The sequence below is a fragment of the Nicotiana tomentosiformis genome, chromosome 4, assembly GCF_000390325.3.
Source record: "Nicotiana tomentosiformis chromosome 4, ASM39032v3, whole genome shotgun sequence".
Classification (NCBI taxonomy): domain Eukaryota; kingdom Viridiplantae; phylum Streptophyta; class Magnoliopsida; order Solanales; family Solanaceae; genus Nicotiana; species Nicotiana tomentosiformis.
The window spans coordinates 13,430,602-13,446,891 of record NC_090815.1 but is presented as its reverse complement, the minus strand read 5'-3'; the positions used below and the strand labels follow the sequence as shown (position 1 = coordinate 13,446,891).

At 39.0% G+C, this 16,290-nt stretch overlaps 1 protein-coding gene across 1 annotated transcript; it reads left to right on the top strand.

The window, feature by feature from the left end:
- Positions 1–12,797: 12,797 nt before the first annotated feature.
- On the top strand, positions 12,798–16,040 carry LOC138909291 (uncharacterized). Its single transcript, XM_070200474.1, has 6 exons — positions 12,798–12,992; positions 13,077–13,542; positions 14,040–14,116; positions 14,225–14,305; positions 14,456–14,539; positions 16,023–16,040. Exons 1-6 carry the CDS (start codon positions 12,798–12,800, stop codon positions 16,038–16,040), a joined length of 921 nt encoding a protein of 306 aa, XP_070056575.1.
- The last annotated feature ends 250 nt before the right edge of the window (positions 16,041–16,290 follow it).

Genomic DNA, 16,290 nt, shown 5'->3' with positions numbered 1-16,290 from the left:
CAGTTCTGAAAATTTTCATAGCTCCGTTATGTAATTTATGACTTGTGTGTAAAATTTGAGGTCAATCGGAGTTGATTCGATAGGTTTCGACATTGAATGTAGAAGTTGAAAACTCTCAGTTTCATTAAGCTTGAATTGGGGTATGATTCATGGTTTTAGCATTGTTTGATGTGATTTAGAGGTTCGGCTAAGTTCGTATGATGTTTTAGTACTTTTTGGTATATTTGGTTGAGGTTCCGAGGGCCTCGGGTGAGTGTCGGATGGTTAACGGATCAAAACTTTGAGTTAAAAAGCTGCTGCAATTTTTCCTCTTCTGTTGGACAGTCTGGGCTGTGATCGAGCCAAGATATCGAGCCAGATATCGAGCCCAGATATCGAGCCCAAGTATCGAGCCCAGGGTAGACGAGGTACGGGCTCGAGCTAGTGTATCGAAGCCATGATCGAAGGTCCAACTCGAGGGCCATGATCGAAGGTCCAGCTCGAGGGCCATGATCGAAGGCAAGGCTCGAGGGCCAGGATCGAGACCCAAGATCGAGGGTCACAATCGAAGGCTCAAGCTCGATGCCATGATTGAGGCTATGATCGAAGGCCCAACCTCGATGCCCTGATCGAGGCCATGATCGAGGTTCAGGCTCGAGCATGTGATCGAAGCCGCGATCGAAGCTCAGTTCGAGGACCAATTCCGAAGGCTGCTGGGCAGTTTTATAAAAAGAGGGCATTCATCCCATTTGCCATTTTTGACGAACTTGAGCTTGTGCAGAGGCTACTTTTGGCAGATTTTCAAGGAAAAAATAATGGGGTAAGTGATTCTAACTCGGATTTGGTCTACATATACAAGTATATCATTGTTTTCACAATTTAATTAGTGTTTTGAGATTGAAATTTGGAAAAGTTTAGAAATCTCATAGAAACGAAAATTTGAGATTTCGGTATCGATTCGGAGTCGGATTTGAGTGAAACTGGTATGGTTGGACTCGTAATTGAATGGGTTGTTAGATTTTATAACTTTCGCTGGATTTCGAGATGTGGGCCCCACGGGTGAATTTTTAATTAATTTCGGGATCTTTTCTTAAAAATATAGTATTTTCTTATCGAATTGATTTCTACAATATTTAGTGATTGTATCGAATTAGTTTTGCTAGATTTGAGCCATACGGAGTTGGATAATCGTGGAAAAGGCACAATTGTGGATTAAATTGGAGCAAGACGACGTAAGTCTCTTGTCTAATCTTGTGAGAGGGAAATTACCTCGTAGGTGATTATATTGCTAATTGTGGGGGGCTACGTACGCACGAGGTGACGAGAGTCCGTGCGTAGCTACTATTAATGCTAAAGTACGGGTAATTTAGGACTCAAAACATGCCTTACTTGTGTAAATTGTATTCTTTGATTAATTAATATTAATTGATATATTTGAATATATTGTGAATTGTTAGATAAAGATATTAAAGGATGGAAATCTCATATGCTTAATATTTGTTTAAATCAATTAATTGTTAACAGAAATTATTCTCCTCCCAAATTTATCTTATAATAAACATACTCTCCTTCCGGAGGCACATAAGATAATGTCCTCCTTTCTTGTGGAGCGGGCCGAACGTCTCGGCAGGATAGATGTATCTATAGATCGCGCCGCACGTCCTTCGGCAGTGTACACGACACTCTGGATCGGGCCGTACGTCCTCGACAGAAATTGTGCTTAATAATAATAATTACACGATACTTTAATAATTTATTTCAGCTTGTGAAGCTAATTAATAAATTAGAAAATCCTTGAAAGTTAATGAATTATTATTCTTGCTTGTTTAGGAATTAATTGTTACTCATGTAAATGAGATTTAATTGATAAATTAGAATTTATTTGAATTGAAGAAATTTAATTAATATATTGAGAATTGTTACATTTGAAGGAATTTGATTATTTTCGCTGATTAAATAAATCCTTGTAAATCCTGTAAATCATGCTGATTTAAATATCTTAGTTTTATTTCAATTATTATTGACCCATAGTGAGTGTCAAGGTTAGCCATCTCGTCTCTACCACTTGGAGATTAGGCTTTATACTTACTGGGTACACGTTGTTTACGTAATCATACTACACTTGCTGCACTTTTTGTGCAGGATCTGAGACAAGTACTAGTGGAGGACCTATCATCACATACCTACGTCATCCCGAGGCATAGTGGTGAGCTGCCTTTCTGAGCCGTTCTGCAGCTACTAGTGTCTTTTCTGATATTTATATTCTGTCCATTTCATTTCAGATAGTATTTGGAGTTTTGTATAATCTACTAGATGCTCATGCACTTGTGACACCGGGTCTTGGCACACACATATTGGTAGAAATTGGTATTTTATTATTTTCTTGGAATAAAAGTTTAACCAATGTACGTTTGACTTATTAGTTGGCTTGCCTAGCTGTAGTGTTGGGCGCCATCACAACCTACAGGTGAAATTGGATCATGACATGATGTATTATTTCATACCAACTTTGTATATTCTATTCTTAGAAGCTCATAATTTGTACTACCAGTTCTAAGGAAAATTTAATGGTTTCATATATTTTCTTTAATAATTGTCTTGTTAAATTACATTGGAATTGGATAGTGAATAGTTGGCTTACCTAACGAGTTGGGTTAGGTGCCATCACGACTAGTTGGATTTTGGGTCGTGTAAACTTACCCCGTCGTTTCCTCTAAAAATCTTCCAAAAATCGCCTCTTCCCGAGCTCCAATCCGTCAAAATGGAAAATGAGAACTTAAACTCTCTGCCCAAACATTTGCTCTACGCGATCGCGAACATCACCGCGCGATCGCGAAGAAGAGTTTTGCACAGCCCATGTTTAACTCTACACTATTGCGGACTTTCCCACGCGATCGCGATGCACAACATCACAGACCAACGCGATCGTAGACCTTACCGCGCGATCGCCAAGCACAAACGCGTGATTTCCATTTCTGCCCCATTTCTGAACGCGACCTTCTTCACGTGTTCGCGAATAACAAACTCACATAACTACGCGATCGCGTCCCGCTTCAAGCGATCGCAAAGCACTAAATATCACTGCCTCAAATTAACCCTACGCAATCGCAGATATCCCCAAGCGATCGCGTAGAACAAAAACCTCCACTGACCAACTAAGCCTACGCGATCGCAGACACATTCACGCGATCACGTAGAAGAAAAACAACATCAGATATTAGAAAATTCCAGCAGCTGTTTAAGTCCAAATTTTGATCCGTTAAGCATCCGAAACTCACCCGAGCCCCTCGGGATCTCAACCAAATATACCAACAAGTCCTAAATCATCATACGAACTTAGTCGAGTCTTCAAATTACATCCAACAAGACTAAAAACACGAATCACACATAAATTCAAGCCTAATGAACTTGGAAACTTTCCATTTCTACAAAAACAACGCCGAAACCTATCAAATCACGTCCAATTGACCTCAAATTTTGCACACAAGTCATAAATGACATGACAACCCTATTAAAAATTTTAGAATCGAATTTCGACCTCGATATCAAAAAGGCAACCACCCGGTCAAACTTCCCCAAAAAATCAACTTTCGGCATTTCAAGCCTAATTCTTCTACGGACCTCCAAATAATTTTTCAGACACGCTCCTAAATCCAAAATCACCATACGGAGCTATCAGAATCATCAAAATTCAAATCAGAGGTTGTTAACATATAGGTCAATATCCGGTCACTTTTCTAACTTAAAATTTTTAATTATGAGACTAAGTCTCTCATTTCACTCCGAATTCCTTTCGGACCCGAACCAACTAACCCGATAAATCATAAAATAACTGTAAAGCATAAATTGAGCAGTAAATAGGGGAACGGGGTTATAATACTCAAAACGACCGGCTGGGTCGTTACAATCGGTTCGGTTAACCGAAAAAAGGACCAACCCCCTAACCCCGCCAACCCCAACCCTACCCGGCCCCCTACCACCGGTACGGGTTAATACCGGTCTGGGCCGGTCCGGAACCGGATCAACCCGGCCCGTTAAACACCTTTAGTTTGCTCTCCAATACCAGATTCTATATTATGATTTAGCGGCTAAATAATACTCTAGCAATGTAAATAATTTAACTTATTTTGAGTACATTAACAATATATATAATGTTTAAACAAATTTATCTCATATCATAATGATATAATGATTTTATTTATATGATTTTATTTCTTTCTAGAAATAAATATTGTTGGATTTAAATATTTCTAATCTAATAAAATTCTTTCTATGATAAATATATCTAACAATATATGGAGTATCTTATTATTATTCGTATTCTTCAACTTGAGTTCAATAGGAATAATATAAAATTTATATTAGGTACTTTGAGCAAAAGAAAAGTATTTTCTTAAGGCTATGAAAACATGGTATAGTTACATGATATTTGACAAGTCAGTATATTATTCTACACTATTGAGCTATTAGAGTAAATGCGCAACTCATATATCGAAATTATGTAAAGGCATTAGAATACTTTTGCATGATATAATTTTTTTCTTTATTAAATTGGCTAATATGATCAATAGTTCTTATTAAGCTTTTACTTTAAAAATTTTATTTTATAACTCATCACATATTTTAATAATTTTTGTGTAATTATTTCAAATTTTATATTCATTGATATGAAGAACACGCGCAACACACGTACTCTAAAGTTAGTGCTACATTAAAAGCATGAAGGTCATTAGCAAAATATTGTTCAATTTTTTTACCCTTTAAAATAGATTTTACATTGAAAAAAATTATATTTTGGTTTATTTTCCTAATTATTTTCCTATTATTTGGGACTTTTCTTCCAATTCTAGAATTACTATACTTTCAACTCCATTAAGATTTAGGAGTATTAAATAAGCTTTCAATTCACAATAGGATACTCTCGATTACTTTATACTCTTTTTAGGTTAGGAGGTTTTTTGTTTAATAAAATTTTCTCTTTTAACTACATTTATATTTATGAGAAGTTCACGTTATCCTTCCCAACAAGTTAACAAGACAAGACAAAGTTGTTATGGGGAGTAAAAAATGGTTAATTTTCCTTCAATTTGTGTTTTCTTTAGTTCAAGTTTGATTCACAAGTTATTATTATTGTAATTATTTTTAAATGGTATATCTAAATTGAAAATTAATTATTGTAATTCATTCAATTAAAGCAAAGCTCAACTCAGACAAGTAATTAAAATATTTTGCTTTCTTTTTCTTCTAACGTTTTTGTAGGCAGTTTGCTTTTTGTTTTATTAGAATATTTTTTAAGCTTAGAACTAAAATATTTTACAGATATAATTTTAGGAGTACAAATTATCTCACAATAGTAATGTAAAGCATGTGCCATTTTATACGAAACGATACAAAATAAAAAAGAAACTTAAGTTACAGCTGCTAGAAAATCATTTATATGTATTTAGTGGGAGTAAAAACTATTCAACAAAATAAGAAATCATAATAGAATAGAAGTTAACAAGCAAAGTATTCTTGTAAATTTCTCTTAAAATGCTTTTAGAAAATATAAGCAATTAAAATATATTTTTGAATTAAATTGGACTTAGTTTTAAAAAGTTCCTATTTAAATGAGAACCGAAACAACAAAACTAAAATGACACATTGTACAAATTGATGAAAAGAATAAATTTTAATTTTGATCTTAGCATACATTTCATATTCGAACTCTTTTATTATAATCTATCAATTGTAGGTAATCTAAATAAACATATACTCTTGATTTCCATAGAAAAATAATTTTTGATGCATCTAAATATAGAATCTGGGATGCATGATTATGTATCTAGACAAAGAAGGAAAGCTCTCACTAAAAGGGAAAAACTTATAGATTAATCATACTTTAGTGACTTAATTATTTATTTTGCAATAATAATTTCTCTTTTCTAATATGTTGAAATAATTCCTATATATTATTTTTTTTATTGGCTAAAGTAATCGAATAATTTGCATTTTTCTCATGAGGAAACAAAGGTTTTGTGTAAGTTAGCTGACTATGTTTCTGTCTTTTTAGAATGAACTTAAAAATATACTTTATGTATTTTTTTTAAAAAAAATTAAAAATCTCTAAAATATCCATGGGTTATGTGCTCTTGCTGTAACTAAAAAGTAAGCGCAACGGTAAATTTGAAGTAGTAAGATTATAAAAGTGGAATATATTTTAAGGTTAATGATGGTTTAGGAGTTATATAGGATAGAGTTTATTCCTTTAGTAAGTTAGTTAAATAGGATAAATAATCATCATTTCATAAATTTACAAAAAGAAAAATTAACTTTGATTTTATAATTCAAAACAATTTTTAATATGATGTTCATGTCATTTTTTAAAGTTTGTATTCATTAAGATAGGGTACTACACGTGCAAAGCGCGTACCCTAAGACTAGTTACATTAAAAGCACGAAGCCTATTAGCGAAATGTTGTTCGCTTTTTTTATCCCTAAAAAATATATTTTATATTGAACAAGATAGTAATTTAACAATATTAAGAGTTTAAAAACAACTAAAGTTTTATTTATTAAATCTTTCCATATTAACTTAATTTTTCCTAATATAAATTCTTTTTCCTTACTTTAAATTAGGGTTAGCGAACGACATCTATAAAAAGCATGATGAAAACTAGAATAATTAACCTCTTTAAGAACTAACTACTGCAATTAGTTCTCAATCGCTGCCAGCCTCTAATTAGGTATAATTATTTATTTAAATTGAGTTTCTCCTTTAGCTTTTGTTTTTTTTCCTAAAATTTGAGCATTATGTATGTACTTATTTCATGAAATTTTTTAGTTGTCTTGGTATGAACTGTGCATCAGTTCATGTTTCTTGAATATTTTTTCCTTGTTTGTCCCATTGACTTCTCAAAACTACAAAGAATCCATAATTCCAATAGATTATCAGAATCTTGACCAGGAAGCTTCCATACGCTTTTTTGTTAGGTGCCCGAGAATTTCAGTTAACTTTTATCAAAATTACAAATTTTCATTTTGGGCTAAACTGTTATTTTTATGATAATGACTAATGACTATGCAGTTCTCGTTATTTATGGGTGATTAATTGATCCTTCCTGGTGTGGTATTCTTGCTTTAGTACTGATGCATTACCAAAATTGCAAAGTCAAAGAAGACATTACTTTCTAACATATGGTTGCCAAGGTTAGAGAGTTACGTCTCTTCAACTTTTTATAAATTTAATAATTTTGAAAACATATGAACCCATAATATAATATGACATAAATATTGTGAAATGACTCTCCACTTATATTTGTATGTGTTTCTATAATACTTATAAAGGTAATATTGTATAGGGTAAAGTATGTTCACATTTAATGATTGCATGAGAAAGCGACACGTGGAACCAAAGGAAGAAGATAGCTAAACCTGAAGACAATGATCTCGCTTGTCATCGGAAATAATGATACTTGTAACGACAAAATTAATGCCACCATCCGGTAGCATTCAATGAAGAATATTCTACAACATTAAGTGCATGATCTGTTACAGAGAATATGACATTCATTGCCCACCGTTATGCATCCTTCAATGGCCCTCATAATTGTCATTAAAGAGGAGCTTAATCCTAGGACTGTGTTCCCTAGGTGCAGCTATTATCATTGTGAGGGATGCGAATTTTTTGACAAGTACACACTATTCTCTACCAAAAGCTCAATACCATTTTACTTTCTTGCTTATTTGTGTTGTTCTTATTGCTCCCGGTAGCTCTGTGCCCGGAACCAAGATATCTGTCGTCTATTTCAATTTTAAGGCTAAGTCTTATATTTCTGTCTAATTCATCTATTATTTTTGGATTAAATTAATTCACTTGTCTATAAACCACGTATAAATTCAACTATACCGTTTTACGGAAAAATAGTTTGGCACCCACCGTGGGGCATAGACAATCGTGTAATTGAATTGATCCTTACATTTGTTACTAACTTGTTTGTTTCTTTGTTATTAGCAAAAATTGATAAAAATGGCAGATAATGGTTGCCTATCTGCTGCTAGTTCTGTTCCACTATATGCTCTTACTGCTCTATTTGTCGGTGTGACAGTCTGAGTAGACGGTGCTCTCTTTCTTGTTATATTTGGGGTTCACGTGAAGCGATCACCCAGATTCCTAATGCTTAACAACACACACAACATTGAGGCCCAAGGAAATCAGCCTCAACACGAGGATTTAATTAGGGATACTCGCAATTAGGGTAACGAGGCCACGCCGGTCCACGGATGCTGAAGAAGAGCACGTCGTCGAAGCAGTCAGGGTCTTGCAAGAGCAATAAGAGGCCATTACAGGCCATCTCACATGACATGATAAGTTTATGACGGAACTGAAGCAGGCGTCGCCGGGCGCTTCCAACGACGCGAATGGGCGACGCCCAGTTCTTCTCGGTTCTCCCACAAACCAAATGATGCAGAGGGTCGACAACAACACCCCGAGGGGTGAGATCGGCTCCGATAGGGCCGTAAGGAACGGATCCGGTCACAAAAATGAGAGTGATCCATTTAAAATCGAACTCATGCAATTTATGAGGGAAGTAAACGCCCAAACGGATCAAATTCTGAGTGCACCACCAGTGCTGAAAGGGCCGGACTCAAAGAAGTACACACAGTTGCCATACGAATCAAGCGCGACACCAGAACTGATCCCGAAATAGTTTAAAATTCCCGATGTGCTGAAGTTTGGTGGGACTTCAGATCTTCAGGAGCATATCACCGCCTATACAATGGCTGTAAAGGGAAACGATTTAGCTCCCCACGAGATTGAGTACCTTTTTTTGCTGAAGAAATTTAGGGAGACTCTTACGAAGGGAGCCCTGACGTGGTATTCGCTTTTGACCGAGCATTTTATAGACTCCTTTAATATGCTCGTGGATTGTTTAATCAAGGCCCATGATGGGGACAAAAAAGTTCTGTAACGACCCAGCCGGTCGTTTTGAGTGTATTAGCCCTGATCCCCTATTTACTGCATTTCCCGTATCTGTTTTTGCTTATGTGACTTTCCGGGAGGTATTATTTTGGTTTCAGAGTGTTTTGGGACACTTAGTCCCTAAAATGGAAGCTTAAGTCTTAGGATTTTTTACCATAGTCGGAATGGTGTGAAGACGAATCTAGAATGGAGTTTCGTTGTTCCGTTAGCTCTGTTGGGTGATTTTGGACTTAGGAGCGTGTCTGGACTGTGAATTTGAGGTTTGTAGCTAATTTAGGCTTGAAATGGCGAAAGTTAAATTTTTGGGAAGTTTGACCGGGGGGTTGACTTTTGATATCGGGATTGGATTCTGACTCCGAAAGTTGGAGTAGGTCCGTAATATTGAATATGACTTGTGTGCAAAATTTGAGGTCAATCAGACGTGGTTTGGTATGATTCAGCATCGTTTGTAGAATTTGGAAATTTCGAAGTTCATTAAGTTTGGATTGGAGAGTGATTCGTGTTTTTGATGTTATTTGAGGTGGATTGAGGATTCGACTAAGTTAGTATAGTGTTTTGGGACTTGATGGTATGTTTGGTTGAGGTCCTGGGGGTCTCGGGTGAGTTTCAGGTGGTTAACGGATTATTTTAGACTTTGGTTGATGGCTGATATCTGCTGGTGTATATTTTATGGTTTCCTCTTACACGTTCGCAAAGGGTTAATGTGAGCTAGGAAGATTTTGTTCTTCGCATTCGCAAAGAAGAGGATGCGAATGCGAAGGTGTGGTATGCGTGTGCATCGCGAAAACGTGAGTGGTGTCGCGTTCGCGAAGAGAAGTGACGCAGTTGGGGACCCTGGGTCTTTGGTCTACGCGTTCGCGATGTATGGGCAACGTTCGTGATGCGTTGAGCTTGTAAAGCTTCGCGTTCGCGAAGCATTGATCGCGTTCGCGAAGAGTAAACTAGGAGGCAGTTTGAGTTGGCCTACGTAAATACGAGAGGACGGTCGCATTCGCAAAGAAGGAAATCTGGGCAGACAGTATTAATTTCAAAAACGAGGGTTTGGACCCATTTTTCATATTTTGAGCTAGAGAACACGGAATTGGGCGGATTTTTGTAGAGTTGATTGGGGTAAGTGATTCCTACTTGGTTTTGGTTAAATCCTATGATTTCATCTTTAATTGTATCATTTAATTTGTGATTTGGGGTGAGAAATTGGGGAAAAAGAGGAAGAACTCTTGAGTTAGAATTTTGAGATTTTGAATGGGATTTTAGTAATTTTGGTATGGTTAGGCTCGTAAATGAATGGGATTTCGGGTTTTATGACTTTTGTTGGATTTCGAGATGTGGGCCCGGGGCCAGGTTCAGGCCGATTTCGGATTTTTGGCTTATAATTTCGTATTTTTCTTGTGGAATTGATTCCTTTAGCCTATATTAATTATACTGTACTTATTGTGGCTAGAATCATGGCATTTGGAGACTGATTCGAGGGGCAAAGGCATTTCGGAGTAGGATTTGCTCGGTTTGAGGTAAGTAACGCTTTCAAACTTGGTTCTGAGGGTTCGAAACCCCGAACTATATGCTCTACGATTGTTATTGAGGTTACAGACATGCCAAGTGATGGGCGTGCGAGCGTGCACCGTGAGAATTGTGTCCTGGTTGATTCCATGGCACTGTATAGTGACTCTATTTTGTTGATATTCGTATTTTCATCTTGTGATAAAGTAATTGAGCTGGCAATCATGCTAGATATCATATTTAGGATTTATGCCGGTACTGTTGGGACCCCTAGTGGTCGTTTCTTGCTGTCATCTCACTGATTTCATTGATATTATATACTCAGTCATGTTCATGCATTTCATATCATATCTCCGTCTCAGTTGTTATTTATTGATAAATCATATCATTGTTTCAGGCTAGTTTTCATGATATTGTGAGCCCGTGAGTGAGACTGGAGAGATTGATGACTGAGTGAGGTTGAGAGCCTCATTATGAGTGATAGTTATGGGATCGGGCTGCACGGTACAACGATTTTACTGATTTTATGATAGCGCTTGGGCTCCTACCCTCCGGAGTCTGTACACACCCCAGTGAGTGCGGTTGATATTATTGAGGGATGGATCTTCCATGGACATGGATCTTGTCTGAAGTACTTGATACTTGGAGATAGATATTCTCCACAGGGCTGGATTGGCCTTCCTCGGTACTGAGTGACTTATAGTCAGTGATGTATATATTCCGGGATGGATCTTCCCTGGGCCGTATAGGCCATATACAGTACCGAGTGGTTGAGCATTCGAGAGTGTGAGCATATGAGGCTGACAGCATGGTGCATCATATACAGCATGTGCATTGGCATGTAGAGATAGCAGAGTTATATTCTTTACACTATTCGGATCTGCTTCACTTTACTGTTTTGAGTTGCCTATTTAATTTGAAAGCATGCCTACGTTTCTGTTCAGTTATTTCTATTTTATCTATACCGATTGAGTTCGTCATTACCTTTCAATCCAAAGTTTGAACTTGTTACTTACTGAGTTGGATGTACTCACGTTACTCACTGCACCTCATGTGCAGATCTAGGCATTTTTGGTCACGGCAGCGGTTGCTGATTGCGGCTTCAGAGTTCGAAGACTACCTAGGTAGCTGCACGACCTTCGTAGGCCTTGACTCTCCTTCTTTATCACTAGTTGTATTTTCAGTTTATTTCTCTAGACACTGTAGTGGACTGCATTCTGATTTAGACGCTCATGTACTCTGGACACCCCGGTTTTGGGACGGATTATATCGTATTTTGAGTATTTTTGTTTTCAAAAATGCTTTTCCTAAATTATTAAATTGCTCGTCTTTATGTTCAAAGAGTTTTCTTTGTTGAGATGTTGAGTTATGGCTTGCCTAGTTCCACGATAGGTGCCATCACGGCGGTTAGATTTTGGATCGTGACAAGTTGCTATCAGAGCCTAGGTTACATAGGTCTCACGTGTCATGAGCATGTTTAGTAGAGTCTTGCGGATCAGTACGGAGACGTCTGTACTTATTAAATTGCGAATCTTTTGATTCTGGTAACTAAATTTTTGTTGTTCTAATTCTCTCACAGATGGTGAGGATGCGTACTATAGGGCAGGATGGACAGCCACCAGTACCACCAGTCAAGGCCGCAAGAGGCCGAGGTCGCGGTATAGGCTGCAGTAGGGGCAGAGGTGCAGCTCGCACCGCAGCTAGGGCAACACCTGCAGATCCACCTGTTGCCCCAGTTCAGGAGCAGGCTCCAGTTGTGGATGAGCCTGTGGGACCAGCTCAGGCACCACCTGTGCCCATTGTGATTCCAGGCCTTCAGGAGGCCTTACCTCAGATTCTGACCATGTGCATCAGTCTTGCTCAGGCGGTATCTATTCTGGTCGTAGCGTCCACTTCTCGGGCCTGGGGAGGCACTCAGACTCCCGCCGCCCGCACACTAGAGTAGGTGGTATAGGGACTCCAGACATCGAGGGCACCACCAGCCCAGCCGGTTGTAGCTGCTTAGGAATATGTGGTTCCTTCTATGCCTGAGGATGAGAAAGGTAGATTGGAGAGGTTTGGGAGGCTCCGGCCTCCGTCTTTCAGTGGTGCAGAGGGAGAGGATGCGTAGGGTTTCTTGGACAGGTGTCAGAGGATACTCCGTACAACCGGTATTCTAGAGACCAGTGGGGTCTGGTTCACTACTTTTCAGTTCTCTAGGGCTGCCTTCAGTTGGTGGGAGGCTTACGAGAGGTGTAGGCTGGTAGGCGCAACACCCCTTACCTGGCTGCAGTTCTCCGTTCTCTTTCTAGAGAAGTTTGTGCCTCAGTCCCACCGAGAGGAGCTGCACAGGAAGTTCGAGCATCTTCGTCAGGGTGATATGTCTGTGACGCAGTCTGAGATGAGATTTTCAGAGTTGGCCTGTCATTCTATCTGGTTGGTTCCCACAGACAGGGAAAGGATCAGGAAGTTTATAAATGGCGTCACTTTTCACCTGCAATTGCTTATGACTAGAGAGAGAGTGTATGGTTCTACATTTGATGAGGTTGTCGATATTGCTCGTCACATTGAGATGGTTTGCAGCCAGGAGCGGGTTGAGAGGGAGGCCAAGAGGCCTCGTGGACATGGTTGATACATCGGTGTTCCTTCTGGGGGTCAGTTCCACCACGGTAGGGGTCGTCCTTTCAGAGATGCTCAGACAACTCGCCCGGTTCACCGTGGTGCATCATCTGGCCATGGTGCACACAGCTATCAGCAGGGCCAGTCTTCATTCAGTGCACTATCAGCTCAGAGTTCATCTCATGCACCATCAGCTCAGGGTTATTCCGGTACTCGGGGTTCCCTTCAGTCCCCACTGCCATTTGCAGAGAAGGGTTGCTTTGAGTGTGGAGATTTGGGTCATATCAAGAGGCATTGTCCCCACTTTTTGGGAGGTTCATCTCAGCAGAGGAGTCGGCCTTCGACTTCGGCACTAGTTACTTCACCACCCGCCCACCCAGATCGGGGTGGAGCTCAGTCAGCTAGGGGTCACCCTAGAGGGGGAGGCCGATCAGGTGGCGGTCATGCCCGTTTCTATGCACTCCTTTCCAGACCAGATGCCATTGCTTCGGATGTTGTGATTGCAGGTATTGTCTTAGTTTTCCACAGAGATGCCTCTGTATAATTTGACCCTGGTCCCACTTATTCATATGTGTCCTCGCATTTTGCTCATTATCTGGATATGCCTTGTGAGTCTCTAGTTTCACCTGTTCATGTGTCTACGCTGGTGGGCGATACTGTCATTGTGGACCGTGTATATCGATCATGTGTGGTGACTATTGGGAGTCTGGAGACTAGAGTAGATCTCTTATTGCTTAGTATGGTCAATTTAGATGTTATCTTGGGTATGGTGAGTTATCAGATGTTTTATTATATGTCTTTGAGCCAAGTGGAGGAGTCTGCTGTCTATGATTTGATTGCACGATTTTGTACGGTATTAGTTTTTGGGCTAAGGCATACTTGTTGATTGGTTATGACTTGCAGAGGTTGATATCGGGGATGACTTGAGTAGGAAAATTTCTTGAATGCGGGTTATATTGCACTTTATGAAAAATCATGAAATGATTAAATTGTTATTTTGAAGGATGTATGCGCACAGAGTGTGAATTTGATGGTGGTGTTGAGTCAGGGTTACCCCTCGAGCGTTGCTATGCTAATGAGGCATGTGTCTTTCAGCCCGTTTGGGCGGTGCAATTTAGAATCTGAAATTACATTTAATGGTGTCGGGATTTGCGGTAATCCTGTATGATTATGGATTTTACATTTTAGTATAAGAAAGGTAAGAAGAATAATTTTAAAATTCACATAAGGTATTTCAGAGTGAGCGTTACAATTGCGGTGTTTATGGAGGTACTTAAGAAGAGTACAATAGCTTGCGGGCCTTATGGTGATGTTTGATAAGTAAGGATTTAGCCTATTAATTTCTCTCTTTTACTTGTGTTTTGGGCCAAAAATGCTTGAAGGTATTCTCGGAAACTAACTTAATATGCTTGCTTGCAGGGATTGTTCAAAATGAGACAAAGGAGACATAATCAACTCACAAAGGAGTCAAAACTTGAACAAAAACCAAAACTGGGCCAAGAGGTGTGGAACACGGACCGCGACAAATAAGTGCGACCGCAAAAGTATCAACGCGGACGCGGCCATTATTTCGAGGTCTGCGATATGAAGAATCAGAGAGATGATTTTTTTGGGCACAAACAAGAACGCGGACCTCGACAAGAAGATGCGGCTGCGAAAGTACCAGCACGGCCGCGATGGGAATTCCGCGGACCACGGTTGCTAAGGTTCAGAGAGTGCTTAATTTAAACCAAAATGAGAAGGGCGGTTCGCGTCAAAGTTACGCGGCCGCGGAAGTCCCTCATGCGGATGCGATGGAAATTATGCGGTCCGCGAAGCAAGGTTCAACCCAAGTCTAGATGTGAAGAAACGCGGACCATGATCAGAATTATGCGGCCGCGAAAGCAAGTGGCCACGGTTAGAATTACGCGGCCGCGAAACTTCCGCATGGGTATTTTTGTCTGGAAGTTTCAGCTTAGTATAAATAGATCTTTTTGTCAATTTTAGGCTATGTTATGTTTTTGCTGAGTACGTGAGACGGCTAGGTTTTTCGTTTTGGGAAATTTTGTACAAGATTTACCGTATAACATTAGATTTTCATCTTTTAATTTAGTATTATGGATTATATCTTCTCTTTATCTTTGATTTTTGCTATTATTATGAGTAGCTAGACCCATAGCTAGGGTTATCACTCAACCCTAGTGTGGGTATTTAATGGGTCTTGAATATTTATGGATTAGTTATATTTAGCCTAGTTCTTGCTAGAATTATAGAATTAGTGATTGCAAATACTGATTCATGCATTTATGATTTGGTCTCTTCTTGAGAAAGAGGGATTAAGTCTGGGAAAACTAGGCTAACAAGGAATTGGGGTAAACTCAAGAAATCGATAGCCCCAATTAAAGGGTTAAACCTAGAGATAATAATACCCGACTTGAGCTAATATGACATGACTTGCATGAATACCCAGTTGGGCTTGAGAAAGCCAAATTGGGCAAAATCACTCAAACTATCAAGAGATATAGAGTGAGTACTTGGGTGTGATAGCTATATTACGATCCCAAATTAATCAAGCTTGCCCTAGATTCTTACTACCTGTTAGATGTCCACCTAGGCAGAAGTCGCTACCCTAGTCCTTTTAAACACTTGAAAACCAACATAAACAATATTGCACTTAGCTTTAATCATTGCATACAATAGAATAGAATTAGAAGTAGAATCAACACCATCATGTTTGGAAGTGCAATTAGGAACAAAACATGCATCTAGACTTAGATATAAACCTAATTCCAAATCAATTAAATCCCTGTGAAAATTGATCCCGACCTTGTTGGGTAAAACTGCATCGACCATCCTCTCTACTCAATAGTGGTGTAGGTTTGGACCCGATCAATTTTTGACGCCGTTGCCGGGGAGTTTGACGATCTTAGCTATATATCTAACTATTTGTGTGTTTCGTTTTTCTTTCCTTCTGTTTTTCTAATTTTTATGTGTCAATTGCTTTTAGGTACCAAAAGGCCTTTAATGAGGTCCTCATATATATTCCTTAGTGGGAGGAGGTAGATGAAAATGAAGTGGATGAAGTTCATCTTGAACCTCAAGTACAAAGAAGAGGCCGCCCGCCTCATGACAACATTCCAAACCATCCCCCACCTCCTCCAAGGGTAGCACACCGGGTGTTGCCCAATGAAGGCTATGTAAGTGCAATTGTGCCGCCCCGGATTCGGGCGGGCAATTTTCAAATAACCAATGTAATGCATACTCTATTGGAACAA

What these genes read in the sequence shown, in the direction of transcription:
- LOC138909291 (XM_070200474.1), top strand. Translation starts at nt 12,798, where the DNA reads ATGTCTGTGACGCAGTCTGAGATGAGATTTTCAGAGTTGGCCTGTCAT. An exon ending in TTCGGATGTTGTGATTGCAG is followed by an intron (nt 13,543 to 14,039) that starts GTATTGTCTTAG and finishes GTTATTTTGAAG; the next exon opens with GATGTATGCGCACAGAGTGT. An exon ending in CAATTGCGGTGTTTATGGAG is followed by an intron (nt 14,306 to 14,455) that starts GTACTTAAGAAG and finishes GCTTGCTTGCAG; the next exon opens with GGATTGTTCAAAATGAGACA.